The 16,237-nt window shown below is 43.0% G+C and overlaps 1 protein-coding gene across 1 annotated transcript in view; it reads right to left on the reverse strand.

The window, feature by feature from the left end:
* LOC123771149 (uncharacterized) overlaps positions 1-16,237 on the reverse strand; it is an 88,723-nt gene that overhangs the window by 66,918 nt on the left and 5,568 nt on the right. Inside the window, exon 2 of the mRNA XM_069309716.1 lies at positions 13,536-14,373. Within this exon, the coding sequence (XP_069165817.1) occupies positions 13,536-14,115 (580 nt within the window). The 5' untranslated portion in view covers positions 14,116-14,373. The remainder of the gene's footprint in view (positions 1-13,535; positions 14,374-16,237) is intronic.

The following is a 16,237-nucleotide window of genomic DNA, read 5'->3' on the forward strand; positions in this document are numbered from 1 at the left end:
ACAGGACCAGGAGACCATCAAGACCCCGGCACTAGGGAGCCTTGCTACAGGACCAGGAGACCATCAAGACCCTGGCACTAGGGAGCCTTGCTACACACACACTCTGCCTCGCATGCCAACCTGGCTTTTCAAGAGACACCCAATTACACTTTACAATGTAGTAAGATTGAAATTTGAGCTAGGAAGAGCCCAACGTCCTCCTAGAGTGGTGGTTTCTCAGAGTCATAGCTCACATGCGTCCAAATACGATCCCAAAGTTCCTCAGAGTACAGTCTTTCTCGGTTTGCAGTCCCCCACCCCCTGAATGACTAGGTAAAATCTCTCCACTTGGATTTTAACTACCTCCCGGGGAAGCAAATGCCTTCCAGTTGAGAGTCACTGCCCTAGAGATATTTGGAGTTTTAGGTAGGAGAGATTGTCGTGGCTAAGGACACCTCCCCCCAGGTATTTTGAAATATCTAATATTCATGAACAAATCCACAAGGGCCGTGATGAGGGTTCGAACCTACATCCGAGAGGATACCAGACGTGCCTTAATCGACTGAGCTATGACATGGTAAAAGAATTGCAACTGGGAGTTCAATGTGACCTACCACGGATCCAGCAGTCTCTCCGAGACACAAACCAGGATTTTACACAATTTCCCCATGCACCCGAGCTCTGCCAATAAGCTATTCTACCACTTCGCCCTTACTTCATTACATACAGAAATCACAATAGCGTGATGATTGGATGTAGATCCGAACCCTCATCACGGCCCTTGTGGATTTGTTCATTTGATGCATCACGCTATTGTGATTTCTGTGTGTAATCTAGTACTGTACTCAATTCGTCAAAAACAGTGTTATAATTAATATTTCTTTCCTGCAATAGTTTACAAGGGTCCTCAAGGCTCCGTATGCATCATCTAGGCTCAAAACCTCTGCTATGTCAGGTGGGGAGTGTACTGTCCTGGTGGTGGTGGGGGGGGGGGGGGCACACTCCCTCACCAGGTAGGGAGTGTACTGTGATGGTGGGACACAATCTCCCACCAGCTTCTTAATGTTCACTATCCAAAAGTCTGACAATGTAACTGATCTGATGACCAAACCACACATCAGAAAATGAAGAAACAACGGCGTTTGGTTTCATCCTGGACTATTATTAAGTCGTGCGATAAAAGATAGGTGTCTGATATCAACACTAACGCTGCATATTTTGAAAGATAAATTGACAACATGCCATTGCACTCAGCCCCAGGTACACTCATAGAATTCCTTATTTACAAAGAAATGTACAGCACCAGTGGCACATGCATGCACTCAGTGTAATGTGGAGGAAGAGCTTGGATACCAAAAGCACTTAAATCAGACGATATAGATCCCCTAAGCTTAGGAGGGTAGTAAAGCATTGCCAAAAGTTAATGCTAGCTCATTAACATCACACACAATAAACGTTTTAAAAGAGTGATCAGGAGTCAGACGTCCAGAGTCAGATGGAGACCAATGACCTCAACAACCCCACTCAACATGGATTTAAAGTGGGAAGATACAGTTACCCGACCAATATTGTGCATACACAGTATATGGTCCACTATAAGGTGCAGAAGTTTGCAGCGAGACTCGTCCCAGAGCTGCGAGGGATGAGGTACGAAGAGTGACTGAAGGAACTAAACCTGACGAATTAGAAAAGAGTAGGGAGAGAGGGAGGGGGGGGGGGACATGATGCAGACATATAAAGTACTTAAGAGGGATTGACAGGGTGGAAACAGAAGAGATGATTACAATGAATACCAATAGAACAAAGAGGCACAGATGGAGGCTTAAGACTTAGGTGTTTCATACAGATGTTTTAGTTTTCTTTTAGTGTAAGGGGTAGTGAGTAAATGGAATGACCTAAAGGACCAGGTTGTATAGGCAAACTACATTTGTAACTTTAACCACTTAACTACGCCAACCGAGAAAACTCTTTGATTTTTTCGTACCCATTCTAAATGTGTGCGGGGTTGGTTGTGTATGAAATGGACTCTTAGGACCTCCAGTGAGGGGCAGCCATCTTGGAAAAAATTTCCAGAATGCTCTAGGGCTGCTGGTTGGATTAGTACTGAGCGAGCAACCATGGATGACGCACGCGCCTCTGGCTCCCAAACACCTGTCCGACGCGGTGTTGAAAGATCGCGCTCTGTCGGTGAAATTCAAACCTTATTGTTTGAAGAACATAAGGGTCATAATATTGGTGAAGCTACGTGCAATAAGGACCTAACACAAAGGTCGAATGCAAGTGATACAGTACCTATGAGGATGATACAGTGAGCGTATCTAATTATAGCTCTGAGCACCATCCTTGCCCACCTATGCTATGCTATCTCCAATTTATTTAGATGATACATAGATGAATCGTTTTCTGCGTTCAGTGATGATGCATCTGATACAAGTAGCATAGATGAACAGTGTTAGCAGCTTCCATGGTGGTGTTTTCCATAGATATTTTCAAGAACAGCTGAATTTCTTCTTGACTGACGGACACTCTTTGAGGCTGGCCGAATCTCTGCCTGTGTGGGACCTTACAAAGCGATCTTTTCACGACTACCTTACAAATTTATCTTTTCCTGTAATCTTTTCAAGACTACCTTACATTTTACAAGCTTGGATACATACCACCTACAGGTACTAATGCCAAGGGTGTATGTGAGAGCGTTATTTGCAGGCACATAGAACGAAGAAACAGGAAGCGAAAATCTATCTGTACCTGGTGCAACGAAAGCGAAGTCGCACTGTTTGCCATGGACTACTTCGTTGATTATTACTCACTTCCGAAGTACTGTATGATGTACTTTGAGTAGTGATACAGTGTTACTGTGTAATGTGTGAAACTGTACATATTGTAATTTTAGTGAATTTTTAACAAGTAATATTGTGACAATAAACATTTATTGTGGACACATGTATGACAGTTCCATGGAACATTATGAACGTTCTACTGTATACATATTGTAAAGGACACAAATATGCATCATATACGAAAAAACAAACAAATAAAACCGAATTGGAAATACATAGAACAAATAATTGAAAATATATTGGTGGTGTGGCAACACCCGGTGCTTGAATGGCCCGCGCGACCGTGTCTGGGCGAGTCACGCACGGGCGATCAGGCCCTGATGACGTCACAGCGCACCTTGTCCACGTCCCCACAACCAGTAAGTGGAATTTGGTATTTATTTTTACATAGACATGTTCAGGGAAGGGGATTTATCATTTTACGAAGAAAAAATAATTTTTTGGGAACACTATTTCATGCGCACAGGCAAAATTTCACAATAAACTCGGCGCAGCATGGTGTCCATGCTGCACAGGTATGATAGGGGAAAAAGTCAAGAGTCATTGCATTAGAAAACCAGTGGGTAGAAATTTGGGGTCCAAGAGCTCGATCCTACAGGCACAAAAAGCCGAATTCAAATAAGTGAGTACTACGACAAAATCACAGAAGCATTAGAACAAAAACAAAATACAGATGTTGCATACACAGACTTTGCAAAAGCATTTGATAACTGTGACCATGGATAATAATAAACTTTCCAAATTACTGAGACCAACTAAGATGGCCAAATCTGTATTCTCTAGAGTGTAGGCGGGAAAGATACATAATAATTTACATATGGACAATAGTTGAGGGGCTGGTCCCAAACCTGCACACAGAAATAACACCACATGAGACCAGGAGGCATGGCAGGATGTGCAGAATACCCCCCATTGAAATGCAAGCTGCAATCGGTACTCTGAGGAAGAACAATATCAACATCAGGGAAGTCCCCTTCCATTATAAAATCAGGCAGTGAGGATTTCTCTGGTGTGCACTCTCTGGCACGTTTTGCCTGCATACCACTAGGACCTGCTTGTGGCTCACTGCTTGCTTGTCTTACTAAGAATCTGTCTAAAGACACTTGTTTTTCCCCTACATTTTAACACTTGTCTGTAGTAAGACATCACATTGTCATTTAAAAGATCAATGCAACTGCCTGCTATAGCTTTATCTGGGTGAGTTTTTTCAACAAAACTTTGCAGTTCTTCCCATACTTCACACATTTTCTTAATGAGGAAGGGACATCCTCTACTCACAACTATTTTCTTAGGTTGAACCTTACCACTGGCTTTCTTAGGACCCATTGCGAGATATATAACAACAACTTTTATGTTCAAATGGCCAAATATCCAACAAAACACTGTAAATCCTGGTGAAGAATTGAGGCGGGATAGTCACTGGGTGTGAGGCACTGGTAAACTGAGCGGCGATCGCCGTGCCACCATGCGCTAGTCGGCTCGTACGCGTATCAACACCCTTGTATCCTGATACAAATTTTCCGAGCAAATCCTCCTCGTAACCTGAAAACCTCATAACCAGGGGCACTCGTAAGCCGAGGTACCATTGAAATGGCAGGGCTGGTGCAGCATACACTGCAATTAGAAATATTGCTTTTCAAAACAGAAATGAAGAAAAAGTATGTATTGAGAACTATGCCTCCTCAATGCAAGTGGTGCTAACTGCAATTGTTATGGAATTAAGATTCCTAGAAAGAAACCCTAAATGTGCAGTGATCTGCACTGATTCAAAAACTGTACTATAAAGACTTAGGAAAAAAACAGGCAGAAACCCAAACGTTAGTCACTGAAATCAAGAGAGAACTAGCCAATCAAGGAAGAGTGGTCAAGTTCCTGTGGCTCCCCTCCCACACTGGATCCTGTAAAAATGAACGAGCAGGTGAGGGCTGATGAGGGCGCTGAAGGAAACCACAGTGAATACTTCATACACAAGACTTCTACAAATTAAAGGTATTATCAGGCAACATCACCCTGATAAGGTAACTGAGATAAGGAGGACACAAGAACAAATCAGTGCATCTGTACGTTAGCACAGTGTAGTTGCAGATGGCAATCCCAATTATTATGGATGTAGGGTAGGTAGCCGCGAATAAATAACGGGCAGAATTTGTCTTTGATACCAATACCCATAGATATTCGGGATAGAAACAACAACCGAGTAGCGGAGTTGGAGAATCTGTGGAGAGTGACGGACACCGCATTGACCGTTTCCCGAGAGATTGTGCCTATCTAAGAGACATCAGAAATATGTATAGAATAATAAACCCCACATTGTTTGAGTTAGAAAAACACTGTCAAATATAGATAACATTCTTAAAAGATTCCCCAATTTTGCACCCTCAAGATAATGCAAGTTTAGGGGTTGGTAAATAATAATATTCTTGTTTGATGAACTGTTCACTTGAGTCAGTCAAGAAAGTCCCAGCAGTGTCTGAGTACAAGTGACAGGATGAACAACCCAGCTGGTTTTCTTTCAATTGGGGTGCATTGTACATGCTGCACTGGCAGGGTGTTTACTCACAGGATGAGTGGCACTGCCCAATACTGTCACTATTATGGTATATTCACTCACAGGATGAGTGATGCTGCCCAATACTGTACTGTCACTATGGCAGTACTAGTATGTTCACTCACAGGATGAGTGATGCCGCCCAATACTGTCACTATGGTGGTATGTTCACTCTCAGGATGAGCGATGCTGCCCAATACTATCACTATGGTTGTATATTCACTCACAGGATGAGTGATGCTGCCCAATATTATCACTATGGTCATATGTTCACTCACAGGATGAGTGATGCTGCCCAATATTATCACTATGGTCATATGTTCACTCACAGGATGAGTGATGCTGCCCAATACTATCACTATGGTTGTATATTCACTCACAGGATGAGTGATGCTGCCCAATACTATCACTATAGTCATATGTTCACTCACAGGATGAGTGATACTGCCCAATACTATCACTATGGTCATATGTTCACTCACAGGATGAGTGATGCTGCCCAATATTATCACTATAGTCATATGTTCACTCACAGGATGAGTGATGCTGCCCAATATTATCACTATAGTCATATGTTCACTCACAGGATGAGTGATGCTGCCCAATACTGTCACTATGGTGATATGTTCACTCACAGGATGAGTGTTGCCGCCCAATAAACTCGCCATTCAGGACAAGGTTTAAAACAAAACAAAATATAATAACAATACAAATAATGATTTTGGAACCCAAAAAAATGCTGTAGTGAATAACAGCTCACTTTCTGGGCCAGATCATTGATCATATCATATTGCTTTGTTTACCATATAGTTAAGCTTGATAAGGATAATTAGTTTTAAAAGTTAGATTTGGTTAGGTTAGATTAAATTAGGTTAGGAAGTTAGATTGCACTGCATTCTCCTGGAACCAAAGAAAAGAGTGCGTCTAGATGCATATTGTAGCTTATTGCATTAGCCAATGTCGAGAAAATATTAAATATCTTGGTTGTACAAGACCTACCTTAGCCAGCCCGGAGAGCGAGGATAAAGACCAAGGTCAGACGTGGCAGTGAAGAACAGTGTGCTAACAATAAAGTGCTGTCTAACACCAAGATCACACTACACACTAATAGTGGATGGTTGCTCTGTAAGGTCTTTATCAAAGCTAGCAGATACCCTGACCTAGTAAGGTCATTAGAAAGGTCAGCGAGGCCAAAGAATTGTATTATATATAGTACTTCAATTTACAATTATAAGTAATTTTGCTAGAGGAGCACCAATTTAAGACTTCTGCCCTTTTTGCTCAAATTGCTAGTTCATAACTATGCATTGTAACACTCCCTTACCTTGGCCTCGCTGAGCTCACACCTGCACCGGTTGACCCCTCATCAGGTGTGTGTGCCTCAGGAAGGCCCAAAACTCCACCCAGCCACTGTTAGTGCACTCTGGTCTGGTGCCGCACTACTACTACTCTACCAGTCCCAGCCCCGCACTACTCAACTCACCTGAAAACAAGAGAAGAATGAGATGTTAGAGAGTAAAAACAATATAATATAACTGCATTGCTGTCATTATTGACCTTATAGTGTAGCTTTCTATGCTTTTAATTATTCTGTTAGTATCAGTATTAAGATATCACAAAACATCATCAGATAATAACATCTCTATCCAGGTCTCCCCGCCCACATAGTGCCAGACTTTTACCCAATGCCTTACCACCAAATGTTTTATTGGCTTTATCCCCTTACCCTATGTTCGATTGGCCTTATCCCCCCATTAAAATTGTGGGTAACATATCCGGGTGTGAGTGCCTCAGTTCTAAGTGAGTCACCAAGGCTAGCGCATGCAGCATGAGCTCACAGCACAGCTGTTCAGCTTGTGACCACAGCATCGCCTAAAAAGTCAAAATATATATGTATATACTATTATTTAGCGATGATAGTGCTACAAAAGACCCCTGACTGTGATAAAAATTACCAGGATTCTGATAATAGCAGGATTGTGGTGATAATTAGCGATGTGGTAGGAGGAGTAATCTTGGTGGGGAGGGATGTAGCTTTGTCTGCTGACTCTGCGTTGCCACCTTTTACTGTCTGGACTCACTATACCAGCTTTGTGGTTCGCTATGGTGAACACAAATGTAGATACTTCTATATACTGTGTGTGTAAATAGTGTAATAACAGCAAAAGGAGTATGTTGGGAGGAGCCATTTTGGCGAGGGAGGTGGCGTCGTCTGCATTACTTGTCATGCAGTGTTTGGTGGCCACTATGCTGTTTGGGCACCATATCAGCTTAGTTGTACAGTTATGGTGAGTAAAACATGTAGATACTTATATATAATGTGTGCATATAGTGTAATAACACCACAAATAGTACGGTTGGAGGAGGAATGTTAGTGTGTTTCACCTTGAACGAGTGAGGGAGGGGGAGAGAGCGTTAGCTGACTATGTGGTGACTTCTGTTATTGCCTGAACTCACCATACCAGCTTAGAAGATCAGTTATGGAGAACAAAACATGTAGATACTTATATATGTAACATCTGTATATAGTGAATAAAAGCAAAAACAGTATGGTGGGAGAAGAATGTTGGCGAATGAGGAGAGGTGAGGAAGGGAGTGGCAGCCAGTGGCTCTCCTCATTGCTTTTTGACTTACCATACCAACATAGTGGTTTGTTATGGTGACCAAAACATGCAGATACTTATATATAACCTGTGAATATGTAATAACAGCAAAACTATTTATTGTTTTAAGAACATAATAATTGAATCGCTAATATGCACACCATAACTTTGAGTATAGCTATGATTCACACACATTTTGTTATATAAATACAGTATATCACACTACACACTATTGAATAATATTACTATAAAAACACTTAAGAAAAAATTAATCAGACATTGAAATAATTAGGTAATAATATCTTTGTGGCAATTCCTGCCTGACAGCCCAGATGAAGCATATTGCCTCCGACACTTGCTTTGCCAACACCTCTTTTTTGCCAGACTTTCCCGCCCTATTGTGGCCAAAATCAATGAAGATTTTTTATTCTTTTTCCTGTGCCGTACCTTTTTCCAGCCATACGTCAGGCTGCGAGCAGCCGCGTCTAACAGCCTGGTTGATCAGTCCAGCAACCAGGAGGCCTGGTCGACGACCGGTCCGCGGGGACACTAAGCCCCGGAAGCACCTCAAGGTAGCCTCAAGGTGATCAGGGAATACAAATGAACACTTTTATAAGACGAAAGAATATTTTGGATTTTTTTTTTGTTGTGCCTGGCGGTGTTGCAGGCCAAAAAGCTCTTAACGGTTTAAATTCCTTAATTTAACTTTCTAACTCTAACTGAATTTAACTTAATTAAATGTTAATTAGTCCTATCCCCTTACCTATGCTTGACTGCCCCATTACCTCAGCCCATTCAATTTCGACTCTTTCACATGCGTATTAAAAAAAAAAAAGTGTTGAATGTATTGAAATTCCATTTTCTTGGTGAGCCCCGGAGGTTCCCTGGAGTTATCGGACTGATATATGCTATATTAGTCTGGGGCATCAGTCACACAGAGTTCTTGCATATCAGGAACTACGACCCAGAACATAGTTCCCTCGGATGGGCGCAGGCCTATGAAAACTATTCTTTGAGAGTACTGGATATTCATATCTGCCATCGACCGAGGAAGGCACCCAGAAAGGTAGGCATCCCAAAACAAACCCTAATTGGTAGAACATTGCATCCCAAGACCGAGCAGAGTCCAAGAACTCCCCCCCCCCCAAAAGAAATGCAAGAAGCAAAATGTTATCAAATCAACTCGCCTCTCGTTTGCCCGCCTCCCCCCCCCCGCTGGAGGGGAAGGGGAGGTGTCCGCTCACCTGAGTGGGCTGCTCGCCCACCAGTTCAGAGAATGAGCAAAGAAAAATAAAACCGCCGACCGAAGGAAGGGAGGGTGCCAGGGAGCCTCCAGGGCTCACCTAGAAATGGCGTTTCATTACATTCAACGCTGGTTTTATGTGGGAAACCCCGTCAGCTCCCTGGAGCTAGATATTCACAGATAAATAAAACAGGGACTCGCCCAGGAGGCGGCCATACCACGTCCCTCAGGACGAAGACGAAACAGCTGGTCGCAACAGGCACCCGAAAGCCACACAGGGTCTCTGAGGACCCGGAACATTAACTAAATAATGGGCAGCCAAGATCCTGTTCAAATGCCAAAACCCCCTTACCCTAATGTCAACCCAAGACATGTTACCAAACACTGCAGTGAGAGCTGTAAACTTTTGATTGTGGGTATGAAGGTAGACCGCAGGCTGGCTAGACTTAATAACCCTGCGGACAACCTGAGAGACCCGAGCCCTGGAACAGGGAATGAAGAAAACGGGTCCACCCAAAGCGCATCCACAGACACAAAAGCAGTGGCGTGAAGGTAGCGGCAAAGACCCTCCATCGGACACAACACATGATGCACTCCCGGCCTGACCAACAAAGCACTGACAGCATATGAACCCTTCTGGAAGCCAGCCACCTCAATCCTCACCAGAAAAAAAATGTTTGCAAATGAACAAAACGGCCACCAGGCCCGAGAGAGCAGAAACCTCTGCATCAAAGGAGAGCATGAAGCTCACTGACATGACCTCCAGAGGCCAAAGCCAACAAAAACAAAGCCTTCTGAAAACACCCTTGGACCGAAGGGGGCCAAAAAAAAACGAGAAGAGAAAAGAGAGCACCTGGTCCAAAGACCAGGACCTGGATTCATAAAGCAGTTGCGCAAGTACTTACGAATGTGTACATTTTTCCGCAATCTTTCACGGCCTTGGTTACATTTATTAAACAATTTACAAGTATTGAAACTTCTCAACCACAGTTGTTATTGTTATGAACAACCTCCTGGTGCTTCGGAGCTCATTAACTGTTTAATAATTGTAAACAAAGCTGCCAAAGATTAAGAAAAGGTGTACAAGTTCGTAAGTGCTTGCGTAACTCTGGGTCCAGGACCACTCAGGTGGCGCATGAGCAGGCCGGAGATGGAAAAAACCAGCTTTGAATGTAATGAAACGCCATTTTCTGGATAAGACCCAGAGGCTCCCCAGAGCTATCTGGGCTTGTATGAATGTATTAGACCCTGGCATCAGTCAAAGCGAATGGAATTCTTAGGCCTACCGGTGACCACGAGCCAGAACCTGGCCCCATCAGAGCGGCACTGAGGAGCAGTGGCCTATAGAAACCCGTGTGGTTAGAAACATTCTATGTCTGCCATCAACCAGGTCAGGCACCCAGAAACCTAGGCACACCAAAACAAACCCTATCTGGTTAAAATATTGCTACTGAAAGCCAAACTGTTGGACAGAACTCCCCCAAATGAATACACGAGCATGACACCACAACCGTCACCGCATCGCTGCCTACACAGCTTCCCCCCCCCCCCTCCCCAGGAAGCGGGAGCCCCGCACTGGTTATCCACACCATCAGTTTTGAGGCTGAATGCCAAAACCCACGAAAAACCACCGACTGGAGGGAGGGAGGGAGAGAAGGAGGGCATTCGATGCTGGGAGCCCATTCGGCTCCCCGGAGCTAGTTAACCAAAGATAAAAAAAAGAGGAACTTACCTGGGAGGTGGTCACCACTCGCTCCTCAACTTGAAGGCAAGACAACTGGTTGCAGCTGCCAACCCACTGTGACACATGCGCAACTAGGGGTAAGGAATATTGATAAGGTAGCGAGAGGCCAGGACTTTGTTCGACCAAAGACTGCGCTGGCTCCGAAACTGGCACCACTGGCCTACCATGACGGGAGGAACCAGGAGCCCTGGCACGACCTTTCTGGAAAGAACTCCACAGGCCCCCCCAGAGAACCAATGAGTCAGACACAGGATGACAACTCGAAGAGGCCGCTTGCAGATACTGCAAACAGCAAAGGACAAAAAGGCGTAGAAAACCTAAGAGTAAAAAAACATAAAAACCTAACATACCCGAAACTGCCAAAGTCTCACCACCAACTAAACCCTGCCCCAAATCCGAAATCCTCAGACGTTTCGGAGCTGGAAGCAGTGGGGAGGGGGGAGAAAGAATAACAGCAGGGGTAGGACTAGGGGGCGCAGACGAAACCAAAGTCAAAGCGACTAACACCCCCAAGTCCGAGTCCCTATAACCAAAACAGGGCAGCCTCGAGGCATCTGGGTGAGCAACCAACCTTATCGATCCGGTAACGCACATGCAATACCAAAGCTGCCTGCACCCGAATATCATGATCAGTGGACTGGGTGAAACCGAGTACATGCAAGCAACATCACTTGCAGGACTCAGGGTCAAAGGTGTCCCTGACCCAAGAGGCAGCATGACGAAGGCATAACATGTGAGTGTCACCCTGAGACAAGGGGGCAGAGCAACCCTCAAACTCACCCAAAAAGAGATGGGAACCAGGGGACACATCCATTGGACAACTGAGCCCCAGTGGGGGTTTCCAGGGCCCTTAGACACTCTGCTAAGGGAAGCCCAGGCAAGGAACTGCTAACTGGCACCCCAAACTACCAAACAAACGGCTAAAAGCTGAACCCCTGGGATGTGTACACTCACGAGGACCTAGGACCACCAATATATATATAATAGGTATCAACACCAAAGGGCAGACCCCACCAGAAAGGAAAAAAAAAAAAAAACGCAAAAGCACAACCCAGGCGGAACAGAGCCAGCTGCTGGATTATGGTGAAAAGAAGCTGCACAGTACTTAGCGCCCTTACCAGTGACGAAACTACCTCCTACCTGCCTGACAGCTGGGTGGAAGATTCGTAGATTCGATTCGTAGTCCCGAGGATCCGGGTTCGATCCCCGAACCCCTCTTGGCTCTTTCAGTCCCAAAAGAGCCAAGAAAGGAAAGACAAAATAACTTGGACTGAAACAGAAGGCAACCTATGAAGAGAAAGAAAATGGTGAAAGTAATGTCAAGAGACTTCATACTGTCACCTAGAAGAAGACCGCAGGTGGGACACCATGAGAGAAGCCACCTGATCACCGTACAAGTGGTGATACACACGCGTCAAAAATACCAGATGCGAAGAGCGAAAGAGTAGGTTGAACCAGCAAGGTACCTCATCAGTCTGATCTGCTGATAGAAGCGGAGTCTCTTTCAGCAGATCAAGCAAGCAGCGACTAAAACCAAGGCTGGGCTGGCCACCATGGGGTCAGAAGAACCTTCCCCCGATAGGACTCCAGCTGAGCCAGAACCTGAAACAACAGCTGGATCGGGAGAAGAGGTACCGGCTTTTTCCAGTGGAGCCATATTAAAAGAAAAAAAATATGCTTTTGAGTCTGAATTCTCTAAAATATAATACAGTACACTACTACTTTGTCATAAGTATGCCAAAAGCTGTATATCTTTCTACATATAACCAACAACAATAAGGCTAATACTGTAGCAATATATTTTATATATATATATATATATATATATATATATATATATATATATATATATATATATATATATATATATATATATATATATATATATTTTTTTTTTGGGGGGGGGTGAGCATTTTTTATTTTATTACAATTCTAAAAATTCAAGGGTGTGGTTCTCCCTTATATACCATGAAAAATCAATTAAATTTTTTTTAGATATGTAATAAAGAATAAAGTACCAAAAAAAATTTAAATAATTCAAATAAATAAATGTTTTGATTATCCATTTTCAAATACAAAATGTGGTCTAAGTACAGTAATTCAATACCAGACTACACATTCCCAATGTAATGTATATCATTATACTGTACTGTACTATAAATACAACAAGCAAGCATACTCAATTATTCCAAATTTCCTAAGTTTACTTTTTTGTTTTATTGTGTTTGTTACTCACTTTTTATACATCCCTAATAGGAAAAAAATCAATGATCTTTTTCGTATTTATCATTAATCATTATAGCACTCGTGATTGTGACTGAATCTTGAACAGCAGCTAATTATTGTACTCCTGAAACAGGATTTTTAATTACACAACCTCATTGAAAATACTTTGGTGTAAATAAGCTTTCCATAGACGAACAACCCTTCTACAGCTTTCTTACTATTCTATGGTGACAGGAATTAGGCTAATGTATTTTTTCAACTAGTACAAGATTAATACTGTATTATGGGTAACAAATCAACAATAAAAAATTTTATAGAATGGAGTTGCACTAAACTACAAAGGTCAACTTACCTGTGATTGAGCCATTTGTTGCTGGCCGGGGGCACTTTATCACCGATTTCTTATGGCTATGTGACAGTGGGTGTCTTGACAGAAACCACTCATCGTTAGTATCATTTCTCCTAAAATCTTCAGAAAATATTTTTTTTCTTTTAAAACCAAGTTTCGTGTGTTTTGGTCCAGCTTTGCCAAACTTCCGATTATCTCTCCTCCTTGCATTCCTCCTGAAACGCTGCAGTTCATTACGTAAGGCTTTAGCACATTCTTTATTGATTCCTGCTTTAGCAATGTCTTTAAAACGTCTAAAGTCTTTTGCTTGCAGTCTATGAAGTTTGAGAATTGGAAGGCATACATTAGCATTCTGTAGATTAGTAACAGGCCTTATCACATTCTTATCTTCAGGCAAGACACAAGACTCCTGGTGTGGCACAACAGGAGGACAAGTCAGCGTAGAAACCTGGCTGTTCTTTAACAAACAATCAAGAGGGTTTGATGGTCCTTCTGGCATGAGTTCAATACCATGCTTACTTTCCATAGTGACGGTGTCTTCAGATTTAAGTATCTCGCCCATCTTCTGCACCCATGTGTGCATAGTCACATGGCATTCAACTTTTCAATAGCTATTACTAATGCCATTAATGCCAGCCACATTACTCTCATTACACATTACACCTTTGACAAATTTTAATCCCTATTTTGAGTAAATTTGCTGACAGAGGTTATTTTTTTCTTTATCAAATTAAATGTACATTTAAGTTTAAACTAATAGCAAAGGTAGTATGTTGCATTTTCTTTTGTCTTGTGTATAGGTTACTTCAATGATAACAACACTTCATTCCACATGTACAATCTGTAAAGAAAAGAAAAACATTTAACAACAATACTATATTATGCTACCAGTTATGTAGTAATAGTACACCTTCATTAATTAAAGGTTTTCATTAATTTTAAAGATTTAAGAATTTGAGGCTACAAAATTATGAAACTAACACCAATAATTTAATCAAACTATTTCTATAACCACTGCACTGCGCCGGCCAAGAAATCTTGTTTCCCCCTTATTGCGTCAACCAAGAAAACCCTTTTTGATTTTCTCGTACACAGTCAAAATTTATTTAGCATGGGTGGAATGCGAACAAGGGGGGACAGGTGGAAACTTAGTACCCAAATAAGTCACAGAGATATTAGAATTTTTTTTCAGTGTCAGAGTAGTTAACAAATGGAATGCATTAGGCAGTGATGTGATGGGGGCCAACCCATCCTCCTGTTAGGATAGTAACTATTGTGACGATCGTCAATAGTTAGAATTCGTACGTTAATAGCTTTTAGGTAGTAGTACTGTATACTGACTAGAAAGGAATTCTTTTAAAATAAATGAAGTACTGTAAAAGCACAAAATTAAATATTCCTAAGCCAAGTATAGCACACACAGGTACTACATAGGCCTGAGATATGTATTAGGCCTAGGGAGGTTAGTTTAGTTTGTCAAAGCAACACAAGTAAAAGACCAAAGATCCACAGCTCAACCCCTTCCCCTAGCACAACTTAGTGAGTACAATCATGCACCTGGGGAGAATACGTTTATGCACCTGGGGAGAATACGTTTATGCACCTGGGGAGAATACGTTTATGCACCTGGGGAGAATACGTTTATGCACCTGGGGAGAATACGTTTATGCACCTGGGGAGAATACGTTTATGCACCTGGGGAGAATACGTTTATGCACCTGGGGAGAATACGTTTATGCACCAGGGGAGAATACGTTTATGCACCTGGGGAGAATACGTTTATGCACCTGGGGAGAATACGTTTATGCACCTGGGGAGAATACGTTTATGCACCTGGGGAGAATACGTTTATGCACCTGGGGAGAATACGTTTATGCACCTGGGGAAAATACGTTTATGCACCTGGGGAGAATACGTTTATGCACCTGGGGAGAATACGTTTATGCACCTGGGGAGAATACGTTTATGCACCTGGGGAGAATACGTTTATGCACCTGGGGAGAATACGTTTATGCACCTGGGGAGAATACGTTTATGCACCAGGGGAGAATACGTTTATGCACCTGGGGAGAATACGTTTATGCACCTGGGGAGAATACGTTTATGCACCAGGGGAGAATACGTTTATGCACCAGGGGAGAATACGTTTATGCACCTGGGGAGAATACGTTTATGCACCTGGGGAGAATACGTTTATGCACCTGGGGAGAATACGTTTATGCACCTGGGGAGAATACGTTTATGCACCTGGGGAGAATACGTTTATGCACCTGGGGAGAATACGTTTATGCACCTGGGGAGAATACGTTTATGCACCTGGGGAGAATACGTTTATGCACCTGGGGAGAATACGTTTATGCACCTGGGGAGAATACGTTTATGCACCTGGGGAGAATACGTTTATGCACCTGGGGAGAATACGTTTATGCACCTGGGGAGAATACGTTTATGCACCTGGGGAGAATACGTTTATGCACCTGGGGAGAATACGTTTATGCACCTGGGGAGAATACGTTTATGCACCTGGGGAGAATACAATCACACACCTGGGGGAGACTACAATCACACACCTGGGGGAGACTACAATCACACACCTGGGGGAGACTACAATCACACACCAGGGGGAGACTACAATCACACACCTGGGGGAGACTACAATCACACACCTGGGGGAGACTACAATCACACACCTGGGGGAGACTACA

The sequence above is a fragment of the Procambarus clarkii genome, chromosome 65 (genome assembly GCF_040958095.1).
Source record: "Procambarus clarkii isolate CNS0578487 chromosome 65, FALCON_Pclarkii_2.0, whole genome shotgun sequence".
In the NCBI taxonomy this organism is placed as follows: Eukaryota; Metazoa; Arthropoda; class Malacostraca; order Decapoda; family Cambaridae; genus Procambarus; species Procambarus clarkii.